The 19,524-nt window shown below is 44.2% G+C and overlaps 1 protein-coding gene across 1 annotated transcript; it reads right to left on the bottom strand.

The window, feature by feature from the left end:
• Positions 1 to 8,265: 8,265 nt before the first annotated feature.
• Positions 8,266 to 19,299, bottom strand: TAT (tyrosine aminotransferase). The gene is made up of 12 exons (XM_036345767.1): positions 19,170 to 19,299; positions 18,295 to 18,541; positions 18,036 to 18,140; positions 15,549 to 15,616; positions 14,003 to 14,161; positions 13,441 to 13,579; positions 12,987 to 13,039; positions 11,831 to 11,983; positions 11,107 to 11,235; positions 10,260 to 10,343; positions 9,468 to 9,566; positions 8,266 to 9,079 (listed from the first exon to the last, which is right to left on the bottom strand). The coding sequence occupies exons 2-12, from the start codon at positions 18,527 to 18,529 to the stop codon at positions 8,939 to 8,941; spliced, it is 1,365 nt and encodes a 454-aa protein (XP_036201660.1). The 5' UTR covers positions 18,530 to 18,541; positions 19,170 to 19,299; the 3' UTR covers positions 8,266 to 8,938.
• Between the last annotated feature and the right edge of the window lie 225 nt (positions 19,300 to 19,524).

Below are 19,524 nucleotides of genomic sequence, written 5' to 3' on the forward strand. Positions count from 1 at the left end.
GATTTCACCTTCCATGAACACTGTGCTATTCAAAACGTTTTCTGCCGACCAGCAGCATCAGCCTTACCTAGAAGCTTGCTGGGGAATGCGGAACTTCAGACCCCATTCCAGAGCCGTGAAATCAGAATTTACAATTTCATATGACCCCCAGGTGATCTGTGTACAGTTTGAGAAGCACCACAGCCATGTCTGGACATACTGAACCAGTGCCTACTACCTCCAAAAATGTGCATCGACCATTAGCACTTACCTGCCAAACTGGACCAGCAGAATGAGGAGAACTCCTAAGTGAACTGTTTTCCCAAGAGGCAGCTGTAGACTTCCTGGACCTGTGCATTAGGAAAAAGAAAAGCAGCGTAAAAAGACAAAACTCCAAAGCAATGTCAAAGCGTTATGATTCGGTTTTTAGGTAACAGTAAGACATTATCTTCAATTTCGTTAGGTGTTAATGGTGATGGGAAGGAAGGAAAGAAGGAAAGAAAGAAGGAAGGAAAAAAGTCCCTATGTGTTAATGATGAACCATATTAAAGTATTTATGTATGAATTCATATACTATCTTGGGTTTGCTTTAAAATGCACCAGAAAAATAAAAAGTGGAGGGAAGAAAACAAATTGGTAAAATGGTGATAGTTTTTGGAACTGAGTTATGAATACATTGAGATTCATTATAATACTTTCCCTACTTTCATGGAAAATTTCATTAGAAGACTTTTTTTTTTAAGTAGTCTCAGATTAGTGATAACCACCAGTCCCACCAAGAGGCACTTGTGGTGGGAAAGTGTAGTCAGGAATGTTGTGTATTTGCCCGAAAGTGAAGGTTGAAGGGAAATAGGCAAGAAGTAAGGTTTATGGACCAGACCCCTTGGTCCATTCCTTCATTTAATCCCCCATCATAGCTCTGTGACGTTAAGGGCACCTTAACCAAGTGACTGAATTTAGTATCACCAATCATGGGATAAACTGTTTTTGTCTGCCTCCTGGTGGAAGGTATGGGGAAGAACACAACATCATTGCTGAAAATGTTTACCTGGAATCTAATCATGAGGCAGCTGAATTTGGGAAATTTTACCAGACAATGAGCCTGAACTCTTCAAAACTGTCACTATCATGAAAGGCAAAAAAAAAAAAAAAAATTAAATCAGGCATACTGCTTTAAATTAAAGAAGACTAAAGAGATATGATCTACATGCAATGGGTAAACTCTGACTGGAACTAGATTTTTTTTTAAAAGGCTGGGGAAAAACCATTGTGGGGACAATTCAAAACTTTGAAAATGAATAGTGTGCCAAATGTTTTTGAGAAAAAAAAATTAAATGTATTGGGTGTGACTTAAAAAACACACAACCTTATGAGGTAAGTGGTAACCCTCTTTTAGAGACTGGGAAACGGAGGTTCAGAGAGACAGTGGTCCACAGCTGGTAAATGGTTGCACAGAAACGGACCCATATCTCCCTGCCTCCAGAGCACATGCTCTTGGCTGGTGGATGCTTCTTCCTCCAGCAGCCCCAGGAAGTAAGAAATAGGACTGTGGTCTACAGTGCGCCCAAGGGAATGGTTGTGGCTAAAGATGGTAAGAGGCACCATTCACGGTTGTCATGGAACCAGCAGTCATTCACTTATTCAAAATTGTCGGGTGACAATGATAAGCAAAACCAGGCAGCCGCTGGACTGAGGTTGTTTCCAGCCTAGTGAAGGAGACAGACATTAATCAGATGCTGGGGCCACCCAAAGGAATGCATAGTAACAGAAGATGGTAACAGCAATGATGAAAAGGAAGTGTCCCAAGTGGAGGGACACAAGGAGACTTCCATTGAGTTGTGCTTCGAAGAAGGAATAGAAGCTGATACAGACAGAGGGAAGAGCGTGAGCAAAAAGCCGATGGCAAGAGGAGGGAGCATGACCTCACCGTAGGAAAGCCCCAAGGATGTGTACGAAGTGAGAATGGAGGAGAGCAGGTAGGGCCAGACCATGGACCCTGAAGGCTATGCTAGAGATTCTGTTCAATCTTTAAAGCGATGGAACATTATTAAAGGGGGTAAGCAGGTGACAAAATCAAATTTCATATTAAAAAAAAAAAAAAGACAAATTTCAACCGACATGTTGAGAGGATAACTGAGCAGAAAAGATGCTGTCAGACCAGTTAGGCGATTGCGGTAGCCACTGGAGCTTGGATAGAGTAAGCAGTGGAGATGCAAAGGCCAGATCTGAGGTGTGCTTGGGAGGACTGGGTATGGGAAAATGCAGAAAAAGGAGAGGCTGAGGATGACTCTTAGGTTTCTAGCTTGTGCAGGTGGACAGAGATGCCATTCCTTGAGAGAAGTAACACTGGGAGAAGGCCAGATTTGGGTAGATATGAGTGAGCTCTTGGAAATGAAGAGTTAGTAGTGCTTCTGAGGCCTCCAAATGGAGATGGGAGAGAGCAGATAGATGTGCAAGTCTAAAGTTCAAAAGAGAAGTCCAGAGTAGAGATGTACATTGGGAATCATCACCCTATGGTTACTGAGGCAGGGATAAGACGTCTCAGAAAGGGAGGAGTTAGCCAGCGGAAACCTCTGGGATTCAATGGTTCTTAAGGAGAAGGCAGGAGTTGATGCAGAAATATTGGAAGGGAGAAGAGGAGGGGCTGAGTGAGGAACCTGAGGACAAGTGGCGGGCCTTAGTGCCATTCCCTCTGCCTCCAGAAGCACTGCATTCCCTCCAGCAGGGGCACCATCCTCACCAGTGTTGGAGGACGGCTCCCGCGCTTTTCCACCTGACAGGCTCTATCACTCACCCTCCAGGCAAGCCTCTGCCGGCAGCCTGCCACTGCTTCATGGGAAAGCTGCTCTGGCCCTGGGCTTCTCTCCTGGCGTTCCCCAAATTATACCATGATTTATTTATTAAGCAACTAACTTAGCTATTAACCAATCCCGCGGTGATGGGCAGAATTTGTGGGCAAAAGTCATGGTGATAACCATACTATGGAATACCATGTAGCAGGAAAGAGAAAAATTTTTCTGTGTGCACATATGGAAAGCTCCACAATTTCTATATATATATTTATATATTTAAAGAAAAATAGCAAGGTACAAAACTGTGATTGCATGCTATCTTTTGTACTGGAGGAGGAATATAAATTTGTATTTCAATTGGCTTGTATATGTCTAGAGAAGCCATACATACCATACAATTCACCCATTTAAGTGTACCATTCAATGAGTTTTAGTATTTTCTCAGTTGTGCAACCATCAATACAATCAATTTTAGGACATTTTCATCACCCCAAAGAGAAACCCTATACCTGTGAGCAGTCATTGTCCATCCCAAAACCCACATACACCTCACCCTGAACTCTACACAACCACTAATCTTGTTTTCTGTCTCTGAATTTGCCTATCCTGGACATTTAATATAAATGGAATCACACAAGCTAGTCTTTTTGATTGGCTCCTTTCACTTAGTGCAGCGGTCCTCAACCTGTGCGTCGCGACCCCTTTGGTGGTCGAATGACCCTTTCAAGGGGTCGCCTAAGACCATCCTGCATATCAGATATTTACATTACGATTCATAACAGTAGCAACATTACAGTTATGAAGCAGCAACGAAAATAATTTTATGGTTGGGTCACAACATGAGGAACTGTATTTAAAGGGCCAGAAGGTTGAGAACCACTGACTTAGCACAATGTTTTCAAGGTTCATTCATGTTGCAGCCTACACGAGTACTTCATTTTGCTGCCAAAAATATTCCATTTTACGGCTATATCACATTTTATTTATCCATTCATCAGCTGATGGACATTTAGGTTATTTCCATTTTTTTATTATTATGAATAATGTTGCTATGAACGGTCTTGTAAAAGTTTTATGTGCACACAGGTTTTCATTTCTCTTGGTTTATTTTCTCTAGGAGTGGAAGTGATGGGTCACATGGTAACTGTGTGTTCATCCTTTTGAAAAACTGCCAAACTGTCTTCCAAAGTGGCTGAATCATTTACATCCATATCAGCAATATATGAGTATTCCAATTTCTTCACATCCTGGCCAATACTTGCTATTGGGGGTGTGTGTGTGTGTATGTTTATGATAGCCATTGTAGTGGATATGACCCCACTGTGATTTTGATTTGCATCTGCCTAATGGCTAATGATGTTGAGCAACTTTTCAAGTGCTTGTTGACCACTTCCTTGTACCTCTTTGAAAATAAATTTTCTAAATATCTTTGTCTCTGCCCTGGCCGTGGAGCTCAGGTGGTTATAGCATCATCTGGTATGCCAAGGTTGTGGGTCTGATCCCTAGTCAGGGCACATACAAGAAACAACTAATGAATGCATAAATAAGTGGAACAACAAACTGATGTTTCTCTCTCTCTCTCTCTCTCTCTCTCTCTCATAAATTAATAAATAAATAAGTAAATAAATAAATAAATACCTCTGTCCCTGAATCTTCCTTCTACGTTAGTACTATCTTTAGTTAATCTTCGTATCTCCTTGTTGTAGTTCACTTAAAAGATAAAAAGTGAAGGGACAGAACGGAACTTGAAAGAACTAAGCAGAACTAAGCAGAAATGCACCCTCCTCCCTCTTCAAGGACGAAGCAGGGACTTACTCTTCTCCCTCTCCTCTATCTTGTCTTGCAAGGCTGGACCCTCAGCCCAAGCCGCCCCCCCACCCCCGAGAGTGACCACAAGAATGCTGGTATTGTCCTAACTCTCCCAACCACCCACCTGAGTGGACCAATGAAGCTCCAGAAATGTAGCTAAGGTCCTAATAAGGCTATAGTGGAGGACGGCTCCAACCTTCAGAATGTGATGGTCACTTCCTGACCCTTATGCTGTAAAACCCTGACCAATCTCTGTAACTCACGCCACCCCTAAAGCCCACCCCAAATAGCTAGCCCTATATAATCTTTGTTCTCCTGGGACACGCTCTCTCGCCTCACCGCTGTGCCGGATAGAGGTATTTCATGGTTTAAATGTTTTCCAGTTTTATTGAGCTATAATTGACATACAAAACTGTGTAAGTTTAAAGTGTACCTCAAGCATGTCAAACGTACAGCCCATGGGCCATATGCCTCATTTTATTGGCCCATGTTAGCCTTTGAGTTTGACATGCTTGGTGTACAGCCTACTGACTTGACTATGTATATTGTATATGAACATGTATATTATGAAGTGATGCCCACATGAAGTTCAGTTAATATCCATTATCTCATACAGATTTTTTAAAAACTTTTTTTCCTAGAGGTGGTCATCTTTTTGTCATTCATTCTGTTATTGTGGTATATCACATTGATTAATTTTTCATATTTATTCCCGCATCCCAGGAATAAATCCCACTTAGTCAGGATGTATAATCCTCTTAAAGTGCTGTTGCATTCAAACTGCTAACGTCTCTACATTGTTTCAATTTTAGTATGTGGGCTGCCAAAGCAAAAACTCCAAGTGGCTTTATTTTTGTAACGGGGCACAATGCACTCTGAATTTTATAATACACGTTGGATTTCAGTTATCAATGAGCAAATGCCTCAAGGAGCAAGCAGCTTTTCCCCTGCTTGGAGCATTAACAAAAATGAAGACACACTTGCGACTTCTGATCCTTTTCTTTGCAGACTTGGCATCGCCTCCTACACACATACCTCAATGGAATGGAAGGCGCTGTGCAACAATTTGACCCACGGCAGCATCCATATTTGCCGCTGCCACGATACCGTCTGGAACTTGTTTGTAAATACACCAACATGGCTGAAAACCAGTAAGATGTACTGGGAATTCAGTTCTCCTCCAACGGACGCAATAATTCGACCTGTAGCGTAAAGCATGGCCCCGGGCGCGTGGTAATGCGCTGGTGCCGGGACACGCTGGCTGCGAGATGCGGGCATTCACCAGGCACGTGGGAGCGTGAAGTCCACGGTTCTTTAGGGGGAAAGTTCCAGGGACCAAACTTTTGGAAACCGGCAACCGCTCCTGGGACGGAATTTCTGCTTCTGTTTCACAAACCTCGGCCTTGCTGGGCCGGGCCCAGAGCTGGGCAAGGGTAAGGGTTTACCTAGGGATGACCTGTGGACTTCCCGGAAGCCTCCTGCTGGCCGCGGCCCAAGCAGCAGGACACGGAGGAGGATGAGAATCACTCCACAGGGCGCGGGTCCAGGAGGAAATAAAACCCAAAGCCATCACTTAGGAAAGTCCGCGCCCGTTTAAAGGAACTGACCCTCGCCGTCCCCTGCGGTTCGGCGCCAGCATCCCCGAGCGGCGCCTCGCAGCCTCGCGACGACGCATGCGCAACGCCCGCCGCCGCGCTCGCCTCCGCGCCTGCGCAGCCGCGGGTCTCCCGCCTCTTCCCCCGCGTGGGGGGCCGGTGGCGGCCGCGGACCCGAGTGGGCTGCTTGGTTGCACCCCCAGTGGGTAGCTTCCCGGCAGACGGTGCTCCGGCCCAGCGGGAAAGGGGAACCTGCAGACCGGAGCCCGTGTCTCCGGCCTTGTCCGCGCATCCTTTTGTTTTACCCCGGGACGCTCAGGCGCCGCCGCCTCTCCTGTTCTCCGTTATCCGCCAAGCAGCTGGAAGTCGTCTCTCGGGGAATTTTTAACTTGTTTGGAGGCAGCCTCGGTGCGGGGTTCCTTTTTTTATTTATTTTTTATTTTTTATTTAATCTAGAAACATCCAGGGCAGCCCTGGCCGGGTAGCGCAGTTGGTCCTCCCCATCCAAGTTTGCAGTTGGATCCCGGTCAGGGCACAAAGAAGAATCCATCAACGATGAATGCATAACTAGAGCAACAAGTCCGTGTCTCTCTCTCAGATCAACACATTTTTTAAAAAACACAATTTTTTTAAGAATGTTTACAGAAGCATCCCGGACGTGAGGGACGCCTCAAATGTCATTTCTTCAATAGGAAACTGAATTATAAAGTTGAGTGATACTTTGCAGAAAGGAAGTAAAAGAGGAAATCCCCCCCCCCCGTTTACATATGCATATACACAGGGTAATCTCAAAGAATGAACAGCAACTGCTAACTGATCAGAGTGAGGGGTGTTTGGGGGGAGGGGGGAGGAGGGTTGTATTGTTTTAAGTTTGTCCAATGCGCATGGATTGTTTTGTGAATGTTTGAATGTTTGACTCCATCAAAATGTAGACACCAAGGAAATCCGGAAATTTAAGAAGTCTGAGTAGAATTGAGTAATGCTTGATAGAATATGTATGTTTGAAGAAGAAATGTCTTGTGTAACCCACCAAGTCTTCCTGTTTATTTCTGAACAGAGATGGGGGGGGGGGTGTTTTGGGGAGGCCACAGGAAAAGAGGAGCCAGCCTTTTTGGAAAATTATCAGCAGTGGCACCATACCGGAAACCAATCTTTATCATCTCAATCATTGCATAGTCCTTTTGATTTGCTGAAGAAAATGGAAAGGTAAATTGTAGTGTGAGCTCCCTGAACGGGGGACATGCGATGTTTATTTTTGTAAAGGAAATTAATTGGGTGTGACTGCCAGCTGTTGATACCGAAGTTCCTCTTTCAGATAAGGAAAATGTCCCTCCGTGCGGAATTATATTTCTGCCCCCAACAATTGCAAGATAACTTCAGACTCCCTCCTCTAAAGGAAATGGTGAGGCAAAAAATTAGGCAACTGTGCCTAAGAGGGATTGCAGAAGAAAAGCTCATAATGAAAGGAGACCCTGGGCACCTTCATTCCCTGGGTTAACGGAACCAGTTCGCCTTCGTTCCCCAGGGAGTTAGTAGATCTGGACAAGTGTAGGAAATTGGGACCAGAGATTGGGGACCCAAAAGGTTGAAAGTATATAGTCTAAGGCCAGAAGTTAATAATGTTGCTTCTTAGTTTGCCTTGTGTGTAAGTAGGAAGCCAGAAGTTGAGTTCCCAAATAAAATATTTTAGGAATAGTGTTTCTTAAGTAACTCCAAATGTCAGTACAGCTACAAAGAAATAAATGAAGCCTGATGGGTAAGGCATCAATCAGACTGAGCAATGAGCAGCACCTGGGGATAGAAATTCTCCACAGAAGAGAAAAAAAACACAAAACCAGAGAACATACTTAGTAAATTTTATTTTTTGTATAAAAAGAGACAATAATTTATGCCTTTGCCAAAATAAAGGATCTTGTCAATATAAATGTTCCTTAGAAAACATATGAAAAGATAATATAATATATATATTAATAAATCAATAACATTACAGGCAAAGTAACAATGATTCTATAACAATGACAAATAGGGATATTTGTGACCCTTACAGAGCAGTGTTTCTGGAAGAGCCAATGATTCCTCCCTTTTTTTTATTTTTTAGTATCGATGTGTCTTCATTTTAAGAAAGCTTGATACACACATATCTAAGTTTAGAAAGGCAATCATTAAAGGATATTTATTTGTATCAAAAAGTAATTCTTTACTCCCAAAAAGTGTTTCTGTAAAGGATCCTTTGAATTAGCAAATTTTCCTAATGGGTTTAGAATATAATAAACCAAATACTTATGTCCTCAACTTCTTTCATTATAACTCTAGCGCATAAGGTGAGGAATACCTTAAGTTAGGCAGTAACAGAATTGAGCTTCAGATCTGACTAGAGGGACTATGTTCTTATAGCGTGAGGAAATGGTTGGGGGCCCAAGTTCTCTCTCTCTTTTGTTTCTCTCATCTGGAGCTCTGAATTTTCTTGTCTCTACTGCTTGCTGGTGAATTTTGCTCACCTGGTACTCTCAGAAAAAAAGGAGGAAGTCATCATGGAAGTGGGGCAAGTTAATGAATTAGTCACTCCAGCAGGGCAGAGTGAGAGAAGAATCTGGGATTCAGAGTGTGCATATGGATATGACTGGGGTAAAGCAGGGGCAATTCTGAACCCTCGATGTGTTTTTGAGGCTCCTCTCCCAACAGGGGCACCTGACTCCCAGAGGAGGAGCGGGGCCCAGTCCGGCCCTCCCTGGAGGGGACGTAGTCAGGAGCATGGGCTCAGGCCTATTTGTCACACTCCTCGGGGCTCCCTTCAGCACAGTGGTAGTGCTGCTCACAGAACTCCTGGATCCGGCTGCAGGCCTCCAGCATCATCACTTCAGGGACGGTGATTACCACTCGGAAGAAATTCGGGTACTCGAAGCACTGCAAAAAGAAGAGCCTGTTATTCTCAGAGCAATGCAACCTGGTCCTGGACCACCTAAAATGGCCAGGGCCCCAACAGCAAGAAGCAGCGCCATTGACTCAGGGCATCATTGGGACACTAAGTCAGTCACTGAGTTAAATTCATCTTAAAAGCTTGATTTCCCTTTCCCAGAATGTTCCACCACACCTTTTCTTCCCAGTACTGATGGGATAATGATGGAGAGAAACAAATTTTAAACAGAGGCCACAAGACACATCAGGTTGGATCTTATCAAATGAGAATACATTTTGTTGGGGGAGGAAAGGTGGCGATAAAAACCAGCTCAGGGAGAGCTCCTGAGAGTCTAGAAACCGTGGAGAATGTCCTGGGAGGTGTAGAAACACTCACCGTTGCCGGGAGGCAGTGGACAGATTGTTCAGCAACTAACCGCTCCGTGAACTCCACATCATTCTCAAATTCTGGGAAATGTTCCATCTCAATTTCAACCTATACCAATAACAGGGAGAGGCAAACTTAGCAGAAGGAGGGAAAACGGGCCAACTCCCTATGCCAGAAAGTAAGGTAGGGACTGCTCTGAAAAATACCTTGGAACTCTGCAACTGATAACTAGCTTGATGAGTAAGTTCTAGCCCTTACGAGCTCATGGAATTTTTCATAACGAAGAGAGAATGTATTTATATTAATATTTTAGTTTACTGAGCGGTTCCTTCCTGTATGCTGATAAAGGACAGCTGGAAATAGAATGGCAGTATTTCTCAAAAAGTAAACTATTAGCCTCATGGGTCAGGCAATTCAGAATTGCATGGAACGTTCCCACCCATTGCAAGATATTTAGCAGGCCTGGCCCACAAAATGCCAACAGCACCCGCCAGTCATTCTAAAAACAAGATTCCCGTACATTCCCGTACATTCCTAGGGAACCAGTATCATTCCAAATTGAGAACGACAATGTGTAGAGAGCCTCTTCTGTCTTATTCTTCTCTATGTGTATATATAAAGTGAGTATATTAAGGAATTAATTCATCTTAAGAGGGTTTTGTTTTGTCTAACACTGAGCTTAGGTCATGTCAGTGGAACAGTTAGGAACACAGTAATTCCCAAACTGACTGACACAGGAGCCTCGCTCTTTGTGAGCCCTGCACCCTGGCTTTCCACAAGTGACTGCCCCCGCACTCTTACCATGAGGTACATGGCCCCAGAAGGGCGGACTGGCCGCAGTCCAGGGATGGCAGCCAACGCCCCATAGCACAGATCAGCATTGGACTACGAGAGAAGGCAGATTAAAAGTTAAGTAAAAGAAAAAACAAGTCATTAAAAGAAGAACCCAGAGCAACCGGTGTGGCTCAGTGGTTGAGCCTCTGCCTATGAACCAGGAGGTCACAGTGCGATTCCCGGTCAGGGCTCATGCCCGGGTTGGAGGCTCGATCCCCCGGTCGGGGGCGTGCAGGAGGCAGCTGATCAATGATTCTCATCATTGATGTTTCTATCTCTCTCCATCTCCCTTCCTCTCTCTGAAATCAATTTAAAAAACATTATTTTTGCCGAAACCGGTTTGGCTCAGTGGATAGAGCGTCGGCCTGCGGACTGAGAGGTCCCAGGTTCAATTCCGGTCAAGGGCATGTACCTGGGTTGCGGGCACATCCCCAGTAGAGGTGTGCAGGAGGCGGCGATGGATGTTTCTCTCTCATCGATGTTTCTAACTATCTCTCTCCCTTCCTCTCTGTAAAAAATCAATAAAATATATATATTTTAAAAACACATTATTTTTAAGGAGAGTCCACATCAAAGGTAAGGCATAAGGAGTCAATGAGGCAAAAACCTGCCCCATGAAATTTTGGCCAGGAGCAGAGCGAATTGCCAGAAGCCGGGAATGTATGGGTGGACAGACACCTGCACGGATGCCACTCCCGGATTTGGACGTACCATCATGGAACGCTGCTCCAGGAATAATGAGGACCCATTATTCCTAATTCCACTGGTGGCATTCCCTGACCCCCCAAAGTGAAAGGCCACGGGCTGCCCTTACCTTGAGGAAGCTTAGGGTGTCGTGGTAGAACTCTTGAGGGGTGCGACGCAGGATGCTTTTCAAAGCTCCCTGGACAATGGTGCAGGGTCCCAGGATCCGCTGACTCAGCTTCACCAGCCCATCTCGGATCTAAAAGCCCACCCCCAGCAAACACAGTATTTAGCCGGTCTTAAGCACCCTGGCCTTGGGAACTCTGGTGCTGGCCATTCTTTCTATCAGTTCTTATATTTCTGGAGAAGTGATGGTGCCTAGTGTCATGCTTAAATCAGACCACTTGTGTTTGTAGCCCAGCTCTGCCACGACCCTGCTGTGTGACTCTAGGAAAAGTATACGACTTCTCTGTGCCTCGTTTTTCTCAACTCTCTGTAAAATGGAGATAATACTAATACTGGCCTCATGGGGTTGTTGGGAAGATTTAAATTAAAATAATGCATATAAAGTACTGGCACATTGTATGCCTGCAAACAATATTAGGGTTATTACTGCTATTGTTTCCCTTTTGCTGGTCCAAAAATTGGAGACAGCTGTAACTTCTTCACAGAGCCAGGTACAGAAAGAAAAACTGAGTTTGGAGAGGAAGCAGTACCATCGTTATCTAGCATCTTTCCAGGCACCCAGAACGACAGGGCCAGGAAGAAAGGGGGAAAAAACAAATCTACCTCCCACCCACTGCGCACCCAAAGTAAGTCTATATCCCAAAGTAGACACACCACGCGGCTCTCACCTCATTGCCAAAAATGTCCCTGCGGTCATGGATGAGGATCCAGCCCAACCTCCAGCCAGGAACCAGCCAGCGCTTGGCCAACCCTCCGCAGGACAGGATGGGGACGTTGCTGCTGAGGGTGGCCAGAGGCTCAAATTTGGAACCCGAAAACACCTGTGGAGAAGAGCTTGCTGTAGTTGTCTTCTGGGGTACTCTCCTCCAAATCCCACGCCTCCTCCCCTTTTCCTTATATCACTCGGATTTGGGGGCTCATCCCTACCCTGAAGCATGATTGGGACCCCAAGGGGCTCCCAAGGGGGCTATGGGAAGACATTGAACCTGGTGTCTGGTCTGGATTAAAGGAAGCCTAAAGTGAGGAAACTGGCCCTAGCCCTGAAATATGGACAGCCCCTTGAAGCCAGTTCCAGAGAAGGCATGACTTTTGGAGCTATAGGTTTAGAAGTATAATATGGGTCCACAGACACTTAGCTGAAATCCCTGGGCCCAAATATGTTGCAGAATTATTTGGATTTTAGAAAGGTTATATAGCACGTGTCACCACCTATTGTGTAACAGTCCCAGAGCACTCTGGGATAGCACTCCTAATCAAGCATATTAACATCTCTGCCCCTCCCCTATGCTCATATAGATCCATAAGTGAGAAAAATAGAAATCTACAGCCCTAACCTGTTTGGCTCAGCGGATAGAGCATCAGCCTGCGGACTCAAGGGTCCCAGGTTCGATTCCGGTCAAGGGCATGTACCTTGGTTGCGGGCACACCCCCAGTAGGGGGCGTGCAGGAGGCAGCTGATAGATGTTTCTCTCTCATCGATGTTTCTAACTCTCTATCCCTCTCCCCTCCTCTCTGTAAAAAAATCAATAAAATATATTTTTTTAAAAAAAGAAATCTACAAATATCTTTATATCAGCCAAGTCAGGGTTTGCCACCAAATGAATTGCAAAAAATCTTTGGATTTGCATAGCTTTTCTGGATTTCAGACAACTGGCTAAGGAGTCATAGATAGATCTATGTATCTGTGAAGAGTACAGGGATCTTGATTGTCTGTACTGAAGTGATCAGGAGTTGCTTCTGATGATTTAGATGCCACCTCTGAAGGTCCAACGAAATAATTTGGAATGGAGATTATTGCAGTGAGATTTCCTGCCCAAGACTCACCATGTCTCCATAGATCTCATCAGCTAAGATGGGGACACACTGCCTTGCAGCCACTGAAAATAAAAGAAACACGCAGAAATCATTAATGTGAATTGCCTGTGCATTTATTATTTACCTGAGCTTTTGTACTTTGCTTTTCATGTTTTTGTACTTTGTCTTGCTCACTAAGAACTAAATGGGTACACATTCTTGCAGGGTACAAGGCCTAAATTTGCCATTTAATTAACTAGATATTTCAGACCCTTTCTTCCACATGATGGGAGTGGTGATGTGTCAAGTATTTCCTCTCTTTCTCCTTCTTTTAAGCAAGTCCTACCATTCCAATGGCACACTAGAGACCCTAGTGGAGTGCCCCAACCTCCATCCTAGGCTTGGAACGTAGTGACGGACTCTTTTCTCATTTGGATCAATGACTAAAGGATTGCATCCTCATCTTCTCCCCTGCTGGACTCACCGGCCAGAATCTTCTGAAGATGACTTCTGCTGAACACTGACCCACAGGGGTTTGATGGATTATTGACAATGAGACAAGCTGTCTTTTCATCAATCAGAGATTCCAATTGTTTCAGGTCAATTTCCCAAGACTTCTCTGGCTGGGGAGGAAGAAAGGGTGAGGTTAAGATGATTCTGAGCCCGGCCAGTGTTGCTCAGTGGTTGAGCATTGACCTATGAAACAGGAGGTCACTGTTTGATTCCCGGTCAGGGCACCTGCCTGGGTTGCAGGCTCCCTCCCCAGTGTGGACTGTGCAGGAGGCAGCCGATCAATGATTCTCTCTCATCACTGATGTTTCTATCTCTCTCTCTCTCTCTCTCCCTTCCTCTCTGAAATCAATAAAAAATATTATATATATTAAAAAAGATGATTCTGAGAAATTTAAGGAGAAAACTCATTTAAACCAATGGTGTAAGATAAATAATAAAATGTGTCTGTGGTTTCAACCACCCACTTCCGGATCTTTTCCTGCTAACATTAGTAGTAATTGAGCACGTGTGTCTAAAATTAAAAAGTCATTTACCAATAAGTTGTAGAGTTTGACCTCAATCCCCATAGATTCAGCCAAAGTCCTGTAGAGAGAGAAACCGGGTCTCGGAACGAGGATGTTTTGCCCTGGGTTGGCCAACACAGCTAAACAAAGTTCAATAGCCTGACTGCAGCCACTTGTCAGAATGACATCCTGTGAAGAAAAAAAATAAAAGATTCATTTTGTTAGCAGTTCCACCAGCAACAGGAGAAAGGAAATTGTCAGATGGGTGTGTGTGGGACAAAGATAACTGACTTACAAATTCTAAGTAAAGGAGTAGGGATTGTACTAAGCCAGAAAGAATTTAACAGCCTTATATATATATATATATATATGTCTCTATCTAAAGCAGTGGTTCTCAACCTCCCTAACGCCGCGACCCTTTAATACAGTTCCTCATGTTGTGCTGACCCCCAATCATAAAATTATTTTCGTTGCTACTTCATAACTGTAATTTTGCTACTGTTATGAATCGTCATGTAAATATCTGATATGCAGGATGTATTTTCATTGTTACAAATTGAACATAATCAAAGCATAGTGATTAATCACAAAAACAATATGTAATTATATATGTGTTTTCCGATGGTCTTAGGCGACCCCTGTGAAAGGGTCGTTCGACCCCCAAAGGGGTCGCGACCCACAGGTTGAGAACCGCTGATCTAAAGATTGATGAAAATGCTGGCCACTTAAAAGAAGTAAACAAATAATTTTTTTTAAAAAAAGGACAGGTCAACTCTGATTCAGCCAACTTCCATGGGTGGCCATTATAACCTTGGATATTTTCACCTGGTTATTTATTTACTTTTGACCAGAGATTTGAAGCCTAGCTCTTCTCTGAAATGTAGGTGAAGGGTAAACAATAGAGGTGAGGGTGGTATTTAAACTTGGCACTGCCATCAATTCAATATGTCATGGTAGCTCAGTCTTCCTATTTGAGGGACCTAAAGTGAATGAGGGAAGCTTTAAAAAGATCCTATTGGCTCAGTGGATAGAAGTTCAGTCAGCCTGCGGACCCAAGGGTCCCGGGTTCTATTTTGGTCAAGGGCACGTACCTGGGTTGCAGGCTCCTCCCAGGCCCGGGCCCTGGTCAGAGCTCATGCAGAAGGCAACCAATCGATGTGTTTCTCTCACATCGATGTTTCTCTCTGTCTTTCCCTCTCTCTGCCACTCTTCCTAAAAATCAATGGGAACATAACCTCGAGTGAGGATTACCAAAATAAAAAGATCCTATTGGTAAAATTGACAGTTTTAACTCTTGGGTATTTATGACTCAAACACAGAATGATCTCTGAGTCATTTGAGCCTCCTTTAGAATGACACCATATAAACTGTATGCAGTGTCATCATCATTACTGTGACAACATTAAATGTAATCACTGATTAGGGTCCTCATTATATAAGAAGTCCTCGAGTTGTTAAAGGGAAACCATCCCCGGCGTTTGTTCCCCTAGAAACCTTTATTTGCAGAACAGAAACAATGAAAAGGGTATAGTTTGCCCAGTGTTGCTTCAGAGCTGGAACCCTGTCTCAGGCTCACCTTAGCTTCCAGGGGTGCCTCGGGACAGTGGTAATAGGATGCGACCTCTTCCCGGCTGGACAGGTAACCTGAAAGAAAGGAACAGAAGGAGGAAGCTGGAAGTTTCCATCCCAGGACTGACAGCTCTACCAGAGTCACAGGGCTGTAGGCTTCCTTTTGCCCCTGCTCAGAGCACATACTACTCAGGTTAGCTCTCAGCCGCTGTTGACAAAGGAAATTAAGTTTATATTTGAAATTTGTGAAATAAGCACATATATATAAATAATAACAAGAAAGAGCTCACCAAACTGTAGGACACTCTGCACCGTCTTGGTTACTATGATTATGTGTTTATTCTCCATAAAATACAGGATTTCAATCATTCCCTAGTCCCACCCAGGGACTATATTTTTTGAAAAGTTATAATCAAAGAGTGTGATGCATTCAGTCCATCTTAAGTTTTTCATATTATATCCCTATTACTGTTTTTTGTACAATTTTTACCTTTGAAATCATAGTCTCATACATTACTTCCAAATGTTGGCTTATAAGCTGAAAGTATAGACAGTTTCATGCAAATGACCATGTTTTGCAAAACTGCTCTTCAAAAAGATTGTCTTTCATTGGCAGGGCCAGAGGCAATATTTTACAATGTTTGTTAACTTAAAAGGTAGAGAACGATCTCTTGAAGTTACAGATATCAGCACTTTTTTAATTACTAACAAGGAAGAGCATTTCCCAAGATATACTGTCTATTCTTATCTGTGTTTTCTTTGGCCTGAGTGCTCATATCCTTTGAATATTTACAAAACTTGTTTAGGGTTTTTCAGGTTGAATCAATTATCTAATGCTTTGGTTATAAAAATCACTACAAACTTTTTTTATAACCTAATTTTTGGTCTTAATTTGTCTTTATTTTTGTTGTATGAAGCTTTATAAAATGTAAATAAGCAACCTAAAAATCATGCCCCTGAAACCTCTTTGAAGTATTTTCAAAATTCTATTTTAACATGAAACTTAACTTTTATTCTGCCTTAAGAATACGTTTCTATGTGCACATAAACACAGGAGAAAAATGTGCAACACTGAAACAAAGCCAAGAAATCATGTATTTTACCAAAATGTGTAGTGTAGACATGTTTCATAGATGGAGAGGGTTAAACATAAATAGGAATAATTTCTTTCTGTCAGAAACAACCCTCTATTCTTCAATAGGACAGTCTATTCTTTGTTGGTGGTATGGGTGGTATTTATTCCTCTTTAATATGAAGCAATTACAACTTCATTAGGAGTGTGATCAGGACCATCCTATATAATAAAAGCCTAATATGATAAGTGTCTGGTCATCCACTTGGCTGTTCAACCAATCAAAGCATAATATGCTAATAATATGCTAAGGCCACTCAACTGCTCACTATGATGTGCACTGACCACCAGGGGGTAGATGCTCAATGCAGGAGCTGTCCCCTGGTGGTCAGTGCACCCCCACAGGGAGAGCACCACTCAGCCAGAAGCTGGGCTCACGACTGGCGAGCGCAGCGGCGGTGGCGGGAGCCTCTCCCACCTCCACAGCAGCCTCTCCCACCTCCGTGGCAGCACTAAGGTGTCTGGCTGACGGCGTAGGTGCAAATTTTGTGCACCAGGCCTCTAGTAAATAAAATAAGCCTTGAATACACAGAGGAGTAGAAATAAAGCCAAGCCAATTAACTTAGGACCCAGAAGGGTCAGTAAACAAGCAGCTGCTGCCAAGTTCAAGGCCTTCATTTGAGAATTAGCCATGATAGGATAGGACAGGGGTGGGCAAACTTTTTGACTCGAGGGCCACAGTGGGTTCTTAAACTGGACCGGAGGGCCGGAACAAAAGCATGGATGGAGTGTTTGTGTGAACTAATATAAATTCAAAGTAAACATCATTACATAAAAGGGTACGGTCTTGCCGAAACCGGTTTGGCTCAGTGGATAGCGCATCGGCCTGCGGACTGAAGGGTCCCCGGTTCGATTCCGGTAAAGGGCATGTACCTGGGTTGCGGGCACTTCCCCAGTGGGGGATGTGCAGGAGGCAGCTGATCGATGTTTCTCTCTCATCGATGTTTCTAACTCTCTATCTCTCTCTCTTCCTCTCTGTAAAAAATCAATAATAAAATATATTTTTTAAAAAAGGGGGTATGGTCTTTTTTTTTTTTAGTTTTATTCATTTCAAACGGGCTGGATCCGGCCCACAGGCCGTAGTTTGCCCACGGCTGGGATAGGAGCATTGTTTGAGAAAGAAGTATGTGATGGGAGCCTAGAGGGAGATATCAGTACGCCCAAGAAAGCCAGGCAAGAAGCTGGACCTTGAAGCTTGTGTTTAAGCATCCTAGACCCTTTTCCCCAAATCCAGGTGGCCATTTATCTTAGCCTCTCCTGAGGGACCATGTGCGGGAAAGCAAGGAGAATTGCTAGAAATGTATTCCTATTGGAAGAGCACCAAAGACTCAGAAGCCACTTAGAGTCTCAGGAGAAGCTTACCAATGGAGGGGGCGTAGCCGTTATACTTCCCGGAGTCCAGGGCATCTTTCATCGCCTGGGTAACTTCTGGGTCCGTGGGCAGGTTTCCAAACACAGTAGGGTCCCCTTTTCATGGGAGGAAAAAGAAAAGCCACCAAGATATTACTCTTCCACGCCCAGTGCTCAGACTCACCCTCCTCTCCCATCTTCTCCCAACAGCCTACGAGGATGGGGGAGAGGGGAACAATGACCACCCCTCAGTCGAGTGTCCCCAACTCACCAATTGACAGAGAAATCATGGTTTTGTCCGGGTTTGGCTTCACCTTCATGCTGTCCACGATGGCCCGGATGGGATTGAAAGTGTTATTGGACATGTCCGAGGGTTTCACAGACCACCGGGCCTTCCTGCCTTTCACTTTTCCTGGCGTGGAGCTTCTCCCACCGACGTTGACATGCACATCCAGAACGGAGGGGAGGTCGCCGCTGCCATTCATCTCGATCACGTATGGGTCCATCACTAGCAAGGTCTGTGGGGGAAGAAGGGAGAGGAAAGGAGGTCGCAGAGATACTAAGCACAGAGCACCATCCTAGGCGGCTATATTTGGACCTAAACATAGGAGTGATTTCATTGGACATCCCTTTTCAAACTTTTTTCTTTGTTTTGCTGCTCTCTCGTGAAGAGTAGCTGTGTTATGAATGAGGGGAGTTTTAAGACCTTTTGCTGAGATGGAAAATCAAGAGCCCATTCTATAATGTTAGCATTCTGTTGAATACTTATCTACGGTGAGATTCGCTGTTTGCAATCCTAGTCCTCATAAAAGTTTAACCGGGCTCTCAATGAAACAGGGGGACTGACATAATAACTATTAAACAATCAAAGAATAGGTATTTTTCTCTTTCCCATGCAGTGCCTGTCCAAGCAAAACGACTCCCTAACACACCAACAGACTGTATCTTGCCTTCTGTAAGCAAGAACCAGGAAGGCTCATTCCACATTGTTAGGGATTTCATGTTAATAGTGTTGTCAAAATCGAGCACTATCCTATAAACACATGTCTGCCCTGTGGAAAAAGAAGTCAATATACCACAGAGGAAAAAGCATACACACACCCCCCCCATCCCCACCAGCAGAACAGCTGACGCTTTAAATTTTACCTCTGAGTGAAGGAGTTGCAAGCAGCCTCCGGGGAGCCAAACCAGAAAGCTGTCTTAATTCTTCTCTGACAGGTGACAGTGAACTCCGATGCAACTCCTGTCTCCTGAAATACCCTCCACAGGTGGGCGTTGGACCTGAAACTTTTGTGCTATTGGTTGGGTGGAGAGCTGGGCAGCCAATCCTCTGCGTTCCTCCCCTTTTCACTTTTTGGCGCTTCTCACCTCTAACCCTCCTCCCACCCCCAGGGACCAAATCAGGAATTTGTCCTCATCAGACATCTGGAATTTTCTGTGTTAACTCTTTCTAGGTATGTGGCGAGATGCTGGAGAGGACTGTATGTGTGTGTGTGTGGGG

Source organism: Myotis myotis, unplaced genomic scaffold (assembly GCF_014108235.1).
Source record: "Myotis myotis isolate mMyoMyo1 unplaced genomic scaffold, mMyoMyo1.p scaffold_m19_p_19, whole genome shotgun sequence".
In the NCBI taxonomy this organism is placed as follows: Eukaryota; Metazoa; Chordata; class Mammalia; order Chiroptera; family Vespertilionidae; genus Myotis; species Myotis myotis.

Coding starts and splice junctions, on each gene's coding strand:
- TAT (XM_036345767.1), bottom strand. CDS start 18,529: ATGGACCCATACGTGATCGAGATGAATGGCAGCGGCGACCTCCCCTCC. Junction 18,141..18,294: donor CATGATTTCTCTGTCAATTG/GTGAGTTGGGGA, acceptor TCCCATGAAAAG/GGGACCCTACTGTGTTTGGA. Junction 11,236..11,830: donor GGGACATTTTTGGCAATGAG/GTGAGAGCCGCG, acceptor GTGGGCTTTTAG/ATCCGAGATGGGCTGGTGAA.